This window comes from Echeneis naucrates, chromosome 3 (genome assembly GCF_900963305.1).
Source record: "Echeneis naucrates chromosome 3, fEcheNa1.1, whole genome shotgun sequence".
Lineage (NCBI taxonomy): Eukaryota > Metazoa > Chordata > Actinopteri > Carangiformes > Echeneidae > Echeneis > Echeneis naucrates.
Window position 1 is genome coordinate 14,394,483 of NC_042513.1, and position 15,518 is coordinate 14,410,000.

General features: G+C 39.9%; 1 protein-coding gene across 15 annotated transcripts in view; it reads left to right on the forward strand.

Moving 5' to 3' along the window:
* Positions 1-477: 477 nt before the first annotated feature.
* The window catches only part of ppip5k1a (diphosphoinositol pentakisphosphate kinase 1a), a 27,580-nt gene continuing 12,539 nt past the window's right edge, over positions 478-15,518 (forward strand). For 11 of the 15 annotated variants that reach the window (XM_029499168.1, XM_029499171.1, XM_029499176.1 and 8 more), the window contains exons 1-25: positions 478-550; positions 2,327-2,881; positions 4,223-4,418; positions 4,815-4,905; positions 5,027-5,112; positions 5,601-5,755; positions 5,978-6,079; positions 6,500-6,661; positions 6,771-6,892; positions 6,988-7,089; positions 7,504-7,590; positions 7,680-7,755; positions 7,844-7,953; positions 8,377-8,462; positions 8,569-8,694; positions 10,353-10,474; positions 10,603-10,785; positions 11,414-11,555; positions 11,894-12,117; positions 12,583-12,710; positions 12,815-12,929; positions 13,276-13,383; positions 13,985-14,113; positions 14,194-14,334; positions 14,608-14,701. In XM_029499168.1, the coding sequence (XP_029355028.1) occupies positions 2,738-2,881; positions 4,223-4,418; positions 4,815-4,905; positions 5,027-5,112; positions 5,601-5,755; positions 5,978-6,079; positions 6,500-6,661; positions 6,771-6,892; positions 6,988-7,089; positions 7,504-7,590; positions 7,680-7,755; positions 7,844-7,953; positions 8,377-8,462; positions 8,569-8,694; positions 10,353-10,474; positions 10,603-10,785; positions 11,414-11,555; positions 11,894-12,117; positions 12,583-12,710; positions 12,815-12,929; positions 13,276-13,383; positions 13,985-14,113; positions 14,194-14,334; positions 14,608-14,701 (3,031 nt within the window). In that variant the 5' untranslated portion in view covers positions 478-550; positions 2,327-2,737. The remainder of the gene's footprint in view (positions 551-2,326; positions 2,882-4,222; positions 4,419-4,814; positions 4,906-5,026; positions 5,113-5,600; positions 5,756-5,977; positions 6,080-6,499; positions 6,662-6,770; positions 6,893-6,987; positions 7,090-7,503; positions 7,591-7,679; positions 7,756-7,843; positions 7,954-8,376; positions 8,463-8,568; positions 8,695-10,352; positions 10,475-10,602; positions 10,786-11,413; positions 11,556-11,893; positions 12,118-12,582; positions 12,711-12,814; positions 12,930-13,275; positions 13,384-13,984; positions 14,114-14,193; positions 14,335-14,607; positions 14,702-15,518) is intronic. The other 4 variants (XM_029499170.1, XM_029499174.1, XM_029499182.1 and 1 more) reach the window with 2 other exon arrangements.

Sequence of the window (15,518 nt, forward strand, 5' to 3'; positions counted from 1 at the left end):
AGGACTCTTCTGAGAAAATTTCCCCCCTGGTCCCCTGGTGCACTGGTGCACTGGTCCCCTGGTGCCCTGGTCCCCTGGTCCCCTGGGACCCAGAGTCTGTAATGCATTATCCATCAGTGTACATTAGTGCAGGTGGATATTCATTTAAGCTGTTCTTAAGTGTCCAGAATGCGGTACGTGAATGTATTTAAACCGTGATTGGCTATACAAAGTTTAGATGAAACAGTAAGAATACTTACAGATAGCATCTTAATAATTACAGATTTAATGATAAATCTAATCCCCAAAACGCCACCTGGCGTCATTTCCTCGTCATTGCACAGTATAATCGTTGACGTTACGGGGCTGTTTAGCCCAGATTGGTCGTCGCTTATTGGCTCGTTTGACTCTTGGATACGCCTTCATCACGTCATTCTCTTCTTCCATTGGTTACTTCGGAGGTCCATTGTCAGTGCGTCAAACTGAAAAAATAAAGATTGGTTTCACGGGCAAACTGTCAGGAGGAAAGGAAGCGGGGTGATGGCAGCGACACAAGCCCTTCAGCCACACTGTGAGTTCAAATCTGTCTGTCTCCGTCTTGTACGTGAAATACCGCCGACATGCCACCGGTGTTAAATGCGCTGACATCATTAACAGCCCGAACATTTGATATGTGTATCAAATGCAGGCCCTTGACGACCTGTCTCCATAGTTGGGATAGCAGTTAGCTGCATGCTAAAAGGCTAACACCAGCTAAATGTCCGTTATACTGCTAAAATAACGGGAAACAACCGCTTTAAAACGACTTGTCCTCTCGGAGGTTCGTTTCACACGCCAATAATATCATTTCATTGTCTCATTATTGTGTTTGACGCCTACACACGGCACCTGCGCCCCCGTGTTCACACTTATTTACTGTGTTATTGTGCGTGATGTCGGTGAACTTGTCGCCTCAAACCAGTGTCATTAGCAACCATCAGTCTCACGTAAAGGTCAGCGTTAGCTCTGGCTGCTCCCTGATCGGCCCTATGTCGGTGCATCGTCCCGCCATATGGCCACCATTAAATTATCAGGTCCATGTCCAATGGGAACAGGAGGTGCTGCTTGGATGACAGTGTTTTTTTGTTGTTGTTGTTTTTTTTCTGCCACAGTAATTGTGTGTTAGTTTTCTTTCCAATAATGTGATCCCACATTGACTTGAGACATGATTTCGAGACCAGGTCCACATTAGTTCTTGTCTCTTAAGATAGTTTTTATTTTTTTTAATTATTATTCTTTCTTCATTGCCACCGATGGTATGGTGAATTTCTTTCATGAGCTAATCAATTCTCCAACGTTGCAATATAATGCTGATGATAATAATAATAAGTCAACAAGTTGCAACCTTGAAAATGTTAATTTATTATTATTTAAATTGTACTGCTAAGTAAATGGCAGCAATGTTCCCTGCACTCAAAAAAATTTTACAGATGCTTGTTAAAGCGTCCTGTGTCCTACAAGTCGTTCAAATTTCTGTATTTGGTATTTAAATAGAAGAAAACAGAGTATACATGTCATTACGTGGCATCTAGACACTAATGAAATTATTTATATACTTTGTATAGTAAAACATAAATCAAGAAAATGCCCAGGAGATTAATCAATAACACGAAGAGTACCAGAAGAATTAGTTGCAGCCATAAATGTTCACATTGTCCCATCACTGGATTGGTTACAGTTTCCCTGTTTCCCCTTTTCCCCTTTTCTTTCCCATTTCTTAGGTTCATTAAAACCATGTCAGGATTATGTTATGGTTAAAACAGAAAATGTTTGTCTAAAGATCCGTAAAAGATGTCACAATAGATATACAGGGGAATTCACAACAGGCATTGTAGCCTGCTGGCCCTGTTGCCTAAATCCCAAAATCACATAAAAAAAAATAATAATAATAAAATTTTAGTGTGCACAGTAGGAGCTGTGGCCCTGCTTGTATCCTGAGTAAGGCGATGTAATGGAAGAGATTAATTGTTATGCTCAACATTTGAAACACTAATCCACTTAGGCAAGAGTTTGTTTTGAAACAGACCAGTCCCAAAATTGGGACATTAATGAGTTTCTGTACCAGGCAGCAGGTAAGAAATGATATAATAGTTGTACTCAACAGCCACAGACTTGACCCAAATGAACACTGTTTTCATCCATCCAACAAACATGGATGAAGAGTGAAGAGTATACATTATCATCTGAAGGTTGTGCACTGCTGTGATTACTTTATTAATTAATAATTACATGACATCACACATTAATAGCATTCAAAACACAAAGCAAGATTCCACAAGTAAAATTAAATATTTTGTTCTTTTTGTAGGCTTTTAGGACTATTTCATGCAAATGGAGGAAGAAAGAAGAAAATGTCATCAGACAATTAGAGCTTCAGCTTCCAAGTTGCTGAAGGTCATCAGAAACCCAAGCCAGTCATATGAGATGTGAAATTGGTGAATGAAGAATGTGGCGCTTTTGCAACGACATCATTGTGGAAGACTGACTTACATCATAATAGCTCACATATCATCCTCTGTTTGAGTCCTGCTCATTCTGTTTCATTCTGCTCTTCTGCTTCACACACGCACCTTCACGCAGCACCTCTGTTGTCCAACTTGGCCAGAGTGGACCTCTCCTTTTACCCAGGCCTCGTGCCCTCCCATTGGCAGCCTGCTGCAGAAATGTGTTGGTGAAAGATGGCGCGGTGGGACGCTGAGGGCTGCCGCGGGGGACTGTGATGTCAGAGCCCAACAGCCCAGGCGAGAGCCGGCGTGGCGCTCCCAGATTCTTCGTGGGCTGCGAGGACGATGAGAGCGAGGTCCTGGAGGACAGCATAAGGACAGATATGGAGCTGTATGAGGATGATGAAGACACAGACTCGGTGCAGGATTTTTCTCAGTTTAAGAAACCTATACTATAATTGGTTCCTCCACATAACTCACATGTTAGAAAGTCAAAGGTATCTGGTTGTCAGTGAAGAATAACATGCAAATGGGTCACCAGCAGAGGGCTTTCAGTTAACACTGGACACCCCACTGACCACAGTGAAAACACCGCATGGTCTTCTCAAAAGAGGTCTTGTTTGTTAATGCCTATTGTGCTTTTGACCAGGATCATTTATTTGCCCCTCAATAAATCAGGCACCCTAAATAGACTTTAGAGTGTTTACAAGGACTGACCTAACCTGGTTACTGAAAATTAGTCTGCATGCTGCAGATCAAAGGTCTGTTTTCTCAAATTCACCTGTCTGAAATGTTGTAATAATGCTTTGAGGGAATTTCTTCAAATTTTACATCAAATTCACTTGCACACAAGCATGAACTGATCAGATTTTGTTTAAACCCTCTGACAGGTCATTTGGTATTTTAATACTCAACAGAATTGGCTTCATGACTTTGATTTCATGCCTTTGATTTCATGCCATAAGGGTATTTTTCAAATTTCCTGCAAAATTCACTTGGATTAAAAGATTACTGTGGTCATTGAAAGACACTGTGATCTCAGAAAAAACAAATTTTTTACATTTTCCGCCATAAATAATGCAGCAATTATGAAACAATCTAACACAAATGTTTAATACGATTAGAGTTCATAATGTGGTACCAATTCACATGCAAGTTGTCTAAAGTTTACCTTCAATGTGACATCATAGAGTCCTGAAAAAGCCTTTCAGGGTTTCATTCAACACTGTAACTCAAGAAGGAGAGAGTGTGACCTTGTTTCCTGAAACTTGGCTGGTTGGCAGTGGTGTACAACCGCCACTGGTTTTTCCAGTCTTGATGTGAAGGTTTTTTCTTGCAGGTGCAATTATAAACCAGATTGTCTATGCATTACCATCAGCTCTCTAATCTGACATAAAACAGGTTTCCTTGTTTTCATGATGCTTGGTGGAACGGGTTCTCAAAGGACATACTCATACTGAATGTGGCATGCTAGCTACGGGCCAACTTAGCAGTCTTTTTCTAAGTAAACAGAGTTTAGTGCATACCTAATACCAGCTTTGCTATCTTGTGATTGTGCACAACACACTTGATTAAGGTTTTATTTAAAAGTGTGCTGCTGGTCCAAGGTAATCAAAGGGATGCTCGACCCTGGTTGTATCAATGTAAACTTTTTATCTATTTTTACAATATTCAGTATCGGAAACAAAGCTAAGTTTGTATTTTTCAACCAACTGGCAAATAATTGACGTGATGCTCTCCTTCTCGCCTTCCCTCTCCAGCCCCCAGAGCGACAGATCGTGGTGGGGATCTGCTGCATGATGAAGAAATCGAAGTCCAAGCCAATGACCCAGATCCTGGAGAGGTTGTGCAGATTTGAGTACATTACTGTGGTCATCTTCCCTGAGGATGTCATCCTTAATGAGCCCGTGGACAAATGGCCTCTGTGTGACTGCCTCATCTCCTTCCATTCCAAGGGTACAGTCACACAACACATGCATGCCCAGACACGCTAAGTAATAATTCTGCAATGTAGATATTCAGTTTGTTTTCTACTGAGTTGATGTGATGTCTTGAGTTATGAAAAGGACATCAAACTAAATAAAAGCACTGTAAGGATGCATGATACTCATCCTGTTTATAGCCTGTTAGATCATGTGGATTCCGTAGATGACTTTAAGCACAGTACACAGAGTGCCTATCCTTTAAAACAATGTCACCGTTCTACTTCAGGTTCATTCTGTTTGCCTGAAAGTTGTCACTGTTGGGTGTTTTCTCAAACAATGTCTTGGCCTTATATTGGAACTTGAATTTCCTAACAGTAAATTACCTATGAGCTCCACATACTGAAATCTTTCTCTGCATCTAAACCAGGCTTCCCACTGGATAAGGCAGTGAGTTACGCCAAAGTCAGAAACCCTCTGCTCATCAATGACCTGAACATGCAGTACTACATACAGGACAGGTATTCCCGCCCACCTTAACTTTCTGTTGAAGGAATGATTGAAATTGTGCATGCAAATCAGTATTAGCTTTGTAAAATTATGATTATAGATAGATTTTTAATTTCATTTATTTTTTAAAAGGAGAGAGGTGTATCGCATCCTACAGGAGGAAGGGATTGATCTGCCACGCTATGCTGTGCTCAACCGTGACCCAGATAAGCCAGATGGTCAGTTTGCAATTGATGATGAACTCCTCTTATAAACAAATTTGCACTTTCCTAATGTCATATGAAGGAAAAAAAACAATACATTGCAGACTCTATTCACCTCACACAAACAACCCTGAGCCCAGTCCATGCAGCATCCCAAGGTCACTCAGTTCGAGAGTATTGGTTTTATTTCAGCTTGTGGCTAAATATAATATCAAATGTCAAGCAGTTGCAAGTGTCCCATACTTAAGTGCTGTGATATGATGGGTATGGAATTTAAATGCTGTTTTTACACCATGACAGGGAGACAGATCTTGAAATGATGAGCAATCAGATATCTGCCTTCCTTGACAATAAGAATTTTTTTTAAAACAGCCATTGAACTTCACATTGTTCAGAGTGAAGGGTTACTTCATTTTGAGGAGATCAAACGTTGTGGTTCTGAAAAAGTTGCCTCCTGGGGGAAAAAAAAAAAAACATTTACTGTTTATGTCTGTGTATCTCAGAGTGTAACCTGGTGGAGGGAGAGGACCATGTGGAGGTGAATGGAGAGATATTCCAGAAGCCTTTTGTTGAGAAACCTGTCTGTGCCGAAGACCACAACGTCTACATCTACTACCCCACCACTGCTGGTGGTGGAAGCCAGCGCCTCTTCAGAAAGGTCCCACCCATAATGACAGTCTGTTATATCAGTCTAAATGCTTGCGTACCTTTCTTTTTTTCTATTAAGCAACAATGATTAGCAACTGTTAATTGACTTGAACCTAACTAAAACAAATAATAATAATATTATTTATTTAATAAATCAGGCTGAATGTTGTCAAATCCAGAGCTGCAGCCTTTACTTAAGCATGATGGTGTTTCCACCCTGTGACTGGTGCAGATTGGGAGTCGAAGCAGTGTGTACTCACCTGAGAGCTGTGTGAGGAAGACGGGCTCTTACATTTACGAAGAGTTCATGCCAACAGATGGCACTGATGTCAAGGTAGAACATTGTTAATTATTGTCTTCCCATGGATAGTATTTTGCACCTCTGAAGTCACATGTTTGAGTTATTAGTACAAATGATTAACAACTATAAAATGTTTGTGATTCTCACTCCTATCTATTTCAAGGGTAGTGCTAATATTTCCCACTCAACATATTTTTTAATAAATTCACCAGATATGGGAACAATAATGTAGCCTCTACTGCCAAGATGATGTGTTTTGAATATATTAGGGCTCTGATTGGCCTCGTCTCCCTCTGTAATAAACATTATTTCTTAGAAATGAAAATAAAGTATGAAGTAAAACCAGTAATAGAATCAATTACTGCATCTGCATTCTCTTTTGTTGAGGAAACAGTTTAAATGCTTGAGGATCAAGTGTTAAAATTTGTAATTGAGATAATGGCGCGGCCTTAGGTCTACACTGTGGGGCCAGACTATGCTCACGCTGAGGCGCGGAAGTCCCCAGCTTTAGACGGAAAGGTGGAGAGAGACAGCGAAGGGAAGGAAGTCCGCTACCCTGTCATGCTCTCAGCCATGGAGAAACTGGTAGCCCGTAAAGTCTGCTTAGCCTTCAAGGTAAATCTGGTTTGTCCCACTTTACTTATTCTTCCATTGTTAACAAATACAATTATACTTCTTCCCCTCACCACTGACACATATACGCCCTATTCTCATCTCAATACAGCAAACTGTCTGTGGCTTTGATCTTCTCCGAGCCAATGGCCACTCCTATGTGTGTGATGTCAATGGATTCAGTTTTGTGAAGAACTCAATGAAGTACTATGATGACTGTGCCAAGATCCTTGGGTACTAGGAGTAGCTCTTGACATTGGACAATTTTCTGTTGAGCTGGTCTTAGTTAATTGATAATTGACTCAATATTTGTCTTCATGGGTCTCCAGAAACATTGTGATGCGTGAACTGGCTCCTCAGTTTCATATTCCTTGGTCCATTCCTACTGAGGCAGAGGACATCCCCATTGTTCCCACCACTTCAGGGACTATGTGAGTCATAATAGTAGAAGATGAAAGAAGACAGTTAATGCGTTTACATTAGAGGCCTATGTATTTTGAATTGTGAGAAACGCTGAATGAAGGCAAGTCCAGTTACTGATCTGATGTATTCAACAAAGGACAATTAGTCTTAGTGTCAAGACACTTGACAATAATCAATTATGCAGCTTCTTTTTATATTCAGGGTTCCTATGAGCCCTTGATAAAGCTTGTGAATTTGATGGAAAAAAATTATAACTTTAAATATGTTATTTTCCTTTTAAAAAATGTCTTTGATCATTGTCTTTTACATAAAAAAAAAAAACAAACAAATGAAAAAAAATCAGCGTTGAGGGATTGCGTTGATTTGGATCCACAAAAGTCTATTTATGAATTGTGTTTGTTTCTGCTTAAACTTCTCATCAGGATGGAGCTGCGCTGTGTTATTGCTGTCATCCGTCATGGAGACAGAACACCTAAACAAAAGATGAAGATGGAAGTTCGAAACCCCATGTATGCTCTTTGTTTTTTGCCCTCTTTTTTACTGTTATAACACATTAAAGGTCTTTGGCTAATATGAAGTTTATCTTTGATTCATCTAGGTTCTTTGATCTGTTTGAAAAATATGGAGGATACAAAACAGGGAAACTAAAGCTGAAGAAGCCAAAACAGCTGCAGGTAGTTATAAATCAGAAGGAGGGTGGGGACACTTAGCTCCCAGTTTGTCAGTGAATGACCTTGTGGAAATATCTGCGTCTCTCAACAGGAGGTGCTGGACATCACACGGCAGTTGTTAGTAGAGCTAGGACAGCACACTGACTGTGAGATAGAAGAGAAAAAGTCAAAACTGGAGCAGCTGAAGACTGTTCTGGAAATGTAAGGAGCAAGGAAACCAGGTCACTTTATTAACCATTGATCCCACATGAAATAGCAGCTTATCAATTTTATTAATATACGGGTCATCTTGGAAAGTATTGTTCATTTTACACTGGGGGTTTAGTAAATCATGCAACCACACAATAATCCAGTGTGCACTTAGGCCTACTCCATAAACTATGAAAACATATTGGTTTGGTAAATTATACAGAATTATACTCTCTGATGCTCAGCATTGTTTTTTTAATGGTGTGTTTTTGGGGGTGGTTGCACACAATAGTCTTGTTTGTACATTAATTAAAAGCATTTTGTTTGGAGTCCACATAGACAGGCAGTGGTAAACTTAAATGAATTTAATAGAACAACACCCAGCAATGTATATTCATGAAAATGATAACAGATTTGTTATATTTTTCCATAAAGGTACGGCCATTTCTCTGGGATTAACAGAAAAGTGCAACTAACTTACCTGCCCCATGGAAAGCCCAAAACTTCCAGTGAGGAAGAAGGTAGGAAGATATAATTTTCTTATCTCCTCATAATAACATGCTGCCAAGCTCAAGCTTGTCAAAACACAGCATTCACCGACTACCTTCCTCTGAATTTGTTTTTTAGACACACGTACTGAGGGCCCTTCTCTGCTGCTGGTGCTGAAGTGGGGAGGGGAACTAACTCCTGCTGGCAGAGTGCAGGCTGAGGAGCTAGGGAGGGCCTTCCGCTGTATGTACCCTGGAGGACAAGGTGAGACTGTCAAAATGTCATGCAGTATTTGATTCCTTGTTCACTGCCCCTCGATCCTTTGGAATTATAATGGTATCAAAAATAATAGACCCAAGACAGTACGACTGGTGTTTCTTCTACTTTTCAGTGCATATGTGTCATTATGGCAAAATATAGTCAGGGAAATACCTACTATAAAGAGAACCACCAGCATGTGTGAGTATTTTGGCAAATGCTAAGGTCTCTGGACAGATGTTGCCAGTATGATTTCTTTACTCTGAAAGTTAGAGCCATGGAACTTTTCATGTTTATAGTTAGCATCAAAATAACCACTGAGTTCAAAGGTGAGAGTAGTCAGGATTGTCCAAATGCTCAGTGGTCAAGCCCAAGATTTAATAATCTAAGTGCTGGGGCTTGGATGATATGCAAAAAAAGTTATATGGCAATTATGTTGCCAGATATTGCAGTTAGATAGTTCAGTTGATTTGTTAAGTTTGTTGTTTTTCTATTTTATTTTCATTAAAATAATTAGGAAGAATATGATTTGCAGGCTGTGTAGCATTACAATGCCTATGGTCTGATCGGGGGTACAGCATTGTCACTCATTGCCAAATAATTGCAGCTCCAGTGATTTGGCCACCTTGCAATATTGCCATATTGTGTTTGCATTGATTGTGCTGTTATGTGCTATTCTGAGTACAGTAGGTCTGAACATCAACATGTCAACAGGCTTAAGCAGAGAAATAGCTACATATTCAATTCTCCATTCTCCTTCATTAAATTATTAAGAGGCTTTGGGCAAAAAATGTAAGGGACCTTCGTTACTTAGTTTGAATTGAACTGCCATTGATCCATGTAAAGTCAGAGAAGTGAGGAGAGGGTCATTTGAAAGGTGGGTCCAAAAGACCATTACTTCTGTTTTTATTGTGCACGCTGGAACATCATCATAATTTGGATTCAAAATGCGTTATTACATTCTGTATCAATAACAATCTGTAGACTTTGCTTTTGCACAGTTATTCTCAATGTATCTGAATTTCGCACTGGCCACTGATCCATCAACTTGTGTAAACATCTAAGCTGGTTTAACTCAGTGAGTTACTTCCATGACTGTAAGTCTAAGACTGCATACTGTATCATATTTCAAATTGACCCTGAACAAAGTAAATATGGCAGTAATAGTGAAACCCCACCTGCCAAAAAAAAAAAAAAAAAAAAAAAAAAAAAAAAAAAATATATATATATATATATATATATATATATATATATATATATATATATATATATATATATATATATATAAAAAAAAACTAAGGGAATACGAGGATAGTAAACTTGTAAAAATGCATTCTTTTTCTGACATAAAAGTAAACAGTAAACATGAGATGTAACGATAAACAAAAAAACCTTGGAACAAGTTCTCGGCTTTTACAAGGCAAGAAAAAGAGTCACAAGCTATTCCAGCTACATTTGTGAGTAAAGGCTTCAGAAAAGGTCAGCTCTCCAGTTAGATAAGGTGGTGACATCCTATTGCACATCCTATTGCTCTATGTTCTTATTCCTCACATTAATGTCCTTTTCTTCTGATGCATTTGAGCTTGATTTCTGCAGTTTTTACTGCAAACTTAAACCAGCACTCTGTTCGTGCACTGATGGCTATTGTTGGTTCTGTCTTGTAGGGGATTATGCTGGATTTCCAGGCTGTGGGTTACTGAGGTTACACAGCACCTACAGACATGACCTGAAGATATATGCATCTGATGAAGGGAGAGTGCAGATGACAGCTGCAGCTTTTGCAAAGGTTTGTGGTTTCTAGAAAGAGTAAGTTTGAAGCTGGAGGCCAAACCTTGTTTTTCCAACAGTGGCATGCTACTTTGACTTTGTGCTGCTCTCAGATTGGTTAGTCTGTCTGTGTGGGTGTGTGAGCAGGGTTTGCTGGCTCTGGAGGGTGAGCTGACACCAATCCTGGTGCAGATGGTGAAGAGTGCCAACATGAACGGGCTGCTGGACAATGACAGTGACTCGTTGAGCAGCTGCCAGCACCGTGTCAAGGCCAGACTCCACGAGATTCTGCAGAAGGACAGGGACTTCACTGATGAGGACTACGACAGGGTGACTAGTTTTAAATGTTTATTATTGAGCCTCAATAGTGCTTCTGTTTTGTGAGGACCTCCTGGAAAGAGAAGCCCTACTTCGTCTGTCATGACCTGTTGCTGCCTGCAACCTTTTGGATCAATTATTTACAGACTGCAACTTAGAGGTCAGTCAGTAGTTCATGGTTACAGATTTAGATTTGCTCTTTTAAGTCATAGTTAAAATTCAACCTGGGATACTACAGGAAATAAGGCATCTGTGTATGCTTCTAATTTCTGGGAAAACATTGTTGAGGCACAACCTGAGAGCCTGACAGATGAGTAAAAACCAATTTTTGTACCTGCTCATAGGACAGCAAGTCCTGTCTTGTGGTTATACTTAGCTGCATACATGTTTGTTTGCATGACCAGAATCTAACCACTAGAGCTGCTCCTCCCTAACTGATGCTCTAAATAGTAATCTATTCTCTCCTCTCTATGTCACGTAAGAAATTAAAGATTTCTGCTGAAGTACACAGGTTTTGTGTACTTTGGCAGGCCCTGATCTTTTGGGGTCTTTGAGATATGAAATTAGTCAATCGTTATTTATTCTACCTAACTGGCTCTTTATTTTGGAACTTTGCAATACTATTGTCTTTTTATGACAGCTGGCCCCAACCTGTAGTGCCTCTCTGGTGAATTCAATGAAGATAGTCCAGAACCCAGTGGCCATATGTGACCAGGTCTATGCCCTCATCCAGAGCCTCACATCCCAGATCCGTAAAAGAATGGAGGACCCAAAGTCAGCCGGTGAGCAAACACCTGTGTTTACTAGAGATGGATGTCATTTGCTTAAACTTTGACGCATTTTCAATGAAACCTCAATGCAATCAAACATTATTGGACCAATTGTCATTATATTTTTAAGTCAAAATGTTTTAGCTATTGGCTTCTTTTTTTCTTTTTCTAAGGCAACTGCAAAACTAAAAAATGATTCTTAGCTCTACTTTATGTCCAATTTCTGCTACACCAATGCTGATATTATCATTTAGCTGGTAATAGTTAGCACATGTTTTTCAGTTATAATCAAATTGCCTTTGATTCATCTTGTACTCATCTTAAATTGTTCCTCATGTGCCCCTCCTCAGACCTGCAGCTTTACCACAGTGAGACACTGGAGCTGATGCTGCAACGCTGGTCCAAACTTGAGAGAGACTTCCGCATGAAGAATGGCCGCTATGATATCAGTAAAATACCTGACATTTATGACTGTGTGAAATACGATGTTATCCACAATGCTACTCTGGGCCTGGAGGACACACTGGAGCTCTTCCGGCTGTCTCGAGCGCTTGCAGACATCGTCATCCCACAGGTGAGAGAGGACTAGTAGGAAATTGAGGTGAAAATGGACAGGGCTGTGACCTTTTGGAATATTGCAAAAAAGCATTATCTGAAGTTTTTTTGGGAAGGAATAAAAAAATCAAGTAAATAAAGCAGTAACCAAATAACTTCACTAAATAATTTCACATTTACAAGACATACCCACCCCCCCCCCCCCCCCCCCCCCCCCCAAAAAAAAAAAAAAACATGGATTAAAACTCAAAAACCATGGCATCCAAGTAAATAAAACTAATATGTACAATTATTGTTCATGTGTTTGAGCTTTTTGTCCACGAAACAAAGTTCATTGCAATCATCAGGCAAATTTTGTTATGGATTCAGTTTGTGAATAAGATCTGATTAAATGTTTCATATTCTGTGAACCGAGACATTAATTTATTGCTATAACCTGTTCAGCAGCTTTCAGGCATTTTTATCATTTTTGGTATTTTTGCAGGAATATGGCATAAATAAGGTGGAGAAGTTGGACATAGCATATGCCTACTGCCTCCCACTGGTCAGAAAGATTCGCCTTGACCTGCAGAGGACCCATGAGGATGAGTCTGTCAACAAACTACACCCTCTGTGAGTTCTGAGGCAAAATGTGTGGAGAATATTTCAAAGTGTCTGATACAGTGCCCCATGATTTTATTTTTGAAACTGATTTGACTTGAGTCCCATATTCACAGGTATTCCCGTGGAGTATTGTCTCCTGGGCGCCATGTCAGGACACGCTTATATTTCACTAGTGAGAGCCATGTCCACTCCTTGCTCAGTATTTTCCGTTATGGAGGCCTGCTGGATGTAAGAAACCAAACTTCCATCCTATATTTAGAATAACTCTCAGATGGTTGTACAAGTTGTCAATAAACTTTGTTTTGGTGTGTGTGTGTGTGTGTGTGTGTGTGTACGTGTGTGTGTGTACGTGTGTGTACGTGTGTGTGTGTGTGTACGTGTACGTGTACGTGTACGTGTGTGTGTGTGTGTGTGTGTACGTGTGTACGTGTGTGTGTGTGTACGTACGTGTGTGTGTACGTGTGCGTGTGTGTACGTGTACGTGTGCGTGTGTGTACGTGTACGTGTGCGTGTGTGTACGTGTACGTGTGCGTGTGTGTGTGTGTGTGTACGTGTGTGTACGTGTGGATGGCAGGAGGAGAAGGACCAGCAGTGGAAGCGTGCCATGGATTACCTCAGTGCTGTCTCTGAACTTAACTACATGACTCAGATTGTCATCATGTTGTATGAGGACAACAATAAGGTAGTGTTGTTGTTTGATTGTTAATCTCATTTTTTTTTTTCTTGCTACATGTTACACGTGACATTGTATTATGCAGGTTGAACTTCTGTTACCATAAAGTCAAATTTTACAATGTTTAAATTAGAGGCTGAATAATTTATATTTCAATCTGGCTTTGCAAGTTGTCTCTGTAGGGCTAATCTTTATATTTTCTTTATAAAGAGTGTGATACTGTGATACCAACTGAAATGTACCAAAATTGGCAAGTAGGGAAAACTGAAAGAAACCAAAAATGGACATCAAATGGTTGTTCAGATTATTACCAATTTTTGGAGTGTAGGTTATTAAGAAGGTTCTGCTATGTTTGTTTGTGTTAAAACGGAAGGTTATATGGTTTATTTGGGGGGTCAGGATAACTGGGAGAATGGGGTTCCAGTTTTGCGATGTATACAGGTTTTTGAAAAATTTTTTCCCCAACCTTTTTATTTACTTTTATTTCATGTTAATAGGTTCATGAGAGACAATAGGGATTTTGCATGACGTTTCAATTGATTTTCAGAAGAAAATCTCTTATCTTTTACTGATTTTTCTTTATGCCCCCCCCCCACCCCCCTACCTGAAGGACCTGACTTCTGAGGGACGCTTCCATGTGGAGCTTCACTTCAGCCCAGGCGTCAAAGGTGTTGAGGAAGAAGAGAATGCGCCAACTGGCTTTGGCTTCAGGCCTGCTTCTGCAGAGGTTGGACGACAGGTACAACCACATCCAATCATTTTCAGTGCCATTGCTCAGAAGATGCAGTTTGAATATGATTTCTGTCTGTGCTCGTACAGAATGGGCAGAAACAAACTGACCCTGGCAGCCTTGAGGACCTTTCCAGAGATGAGACGGATCGTGCTGTGCCGCTGTCTGAGCCAATTACCATTCAGAGGAGGTCCCCACTTATACGTAATCGTAAGACTGGCTCTATGGAGGTGAGAGTCAAAGAACAATACACCAAATTTTGTTCCTGAAACCAGTTTTATTGTGGATTTTCAGTTCTAGTTTTGTCAGCTAATACTGTCACAGTGTTTGTTTTCAGTTGCTTATTTAATCAGTGTCTTTTATAGATCTGTCATCTGTGGTTTTTGCCTCTCCTGTTTTTCAAGGTCATGTTTCCCTCTGCAAACAAATAGCTGTTAGTGGAGGCTGGTTCATGATATTAAGTAATCTCAGGTTTCTCAGGTGTATCTGTCCGTTTTCAACAGGTCCTGTCAGAGACGTCATCCTCCAAAGTAGGCAGTTATCGCCTCTTCTCCTTTTGCTCACGTCAGTCACCTGAGATGAAACAAAGTGGATTAGGTAGGTGTCATAATGTCCTGTTGCCATGGCAACTGTGTATAAGTAACTGTGTGAAATGGCTCAGAATGAGAAGAATGGGTGCAGATTTTTTAAGATGACTTTTGATCTTGGAGGACATCATTAAGGGAGAAAATACATCATGAGGGCGGTCTGTGCTGCTTTGGGAACTCCTGCTGGTCTTTACATAATTTTTCCAGATGACGATGGTTTAACTGGTGTGTCTTGTGCTATCTATATCAATCTTTAAAAGAGAACATTTAACATTTTTAAATACTCCACTTTCGAATAGGATAAGTTTTCAGATACAGTTGAAAACGCCACAGATGTAAACTTAAATGAGACAAAAATCTCCATCCAGATGCCCCCTCTTTCCATCATAGTCAGTCTTAATTCTTTTCCTCTTCATTCTAATAGAATGACTGACTCTGCAGCTGTTAATCCCTGATAATATGACTGTCAAAAGAAAAATCTGCCCCAAATCACAAGACTGCATTAAATACAGCAAATTCAAGCAAACTCTCCGATACTTGGGACTTTTTTTCCCAATTCCTGTGAATTTTATTTTATTTTTTTATCCCCCCGTTTTAGTTAAAACGGATCACCGGAACACAAACACAAAAAGGGAATTAAGCAACAAGATGTTGCCAAAGAACCTCTAGACTGTTTTACATTATTATGAACATCATCTACTACTTCTCCTTGTTTTATTGGCAGTAGGCAAATAAAAAATTGGAGCATTAGCACCACCAGCTTCAGCATCTCTAATATACACAATATAATTTAATCAGGGCAAAAAAAATCTAATAGTCAAATTTCA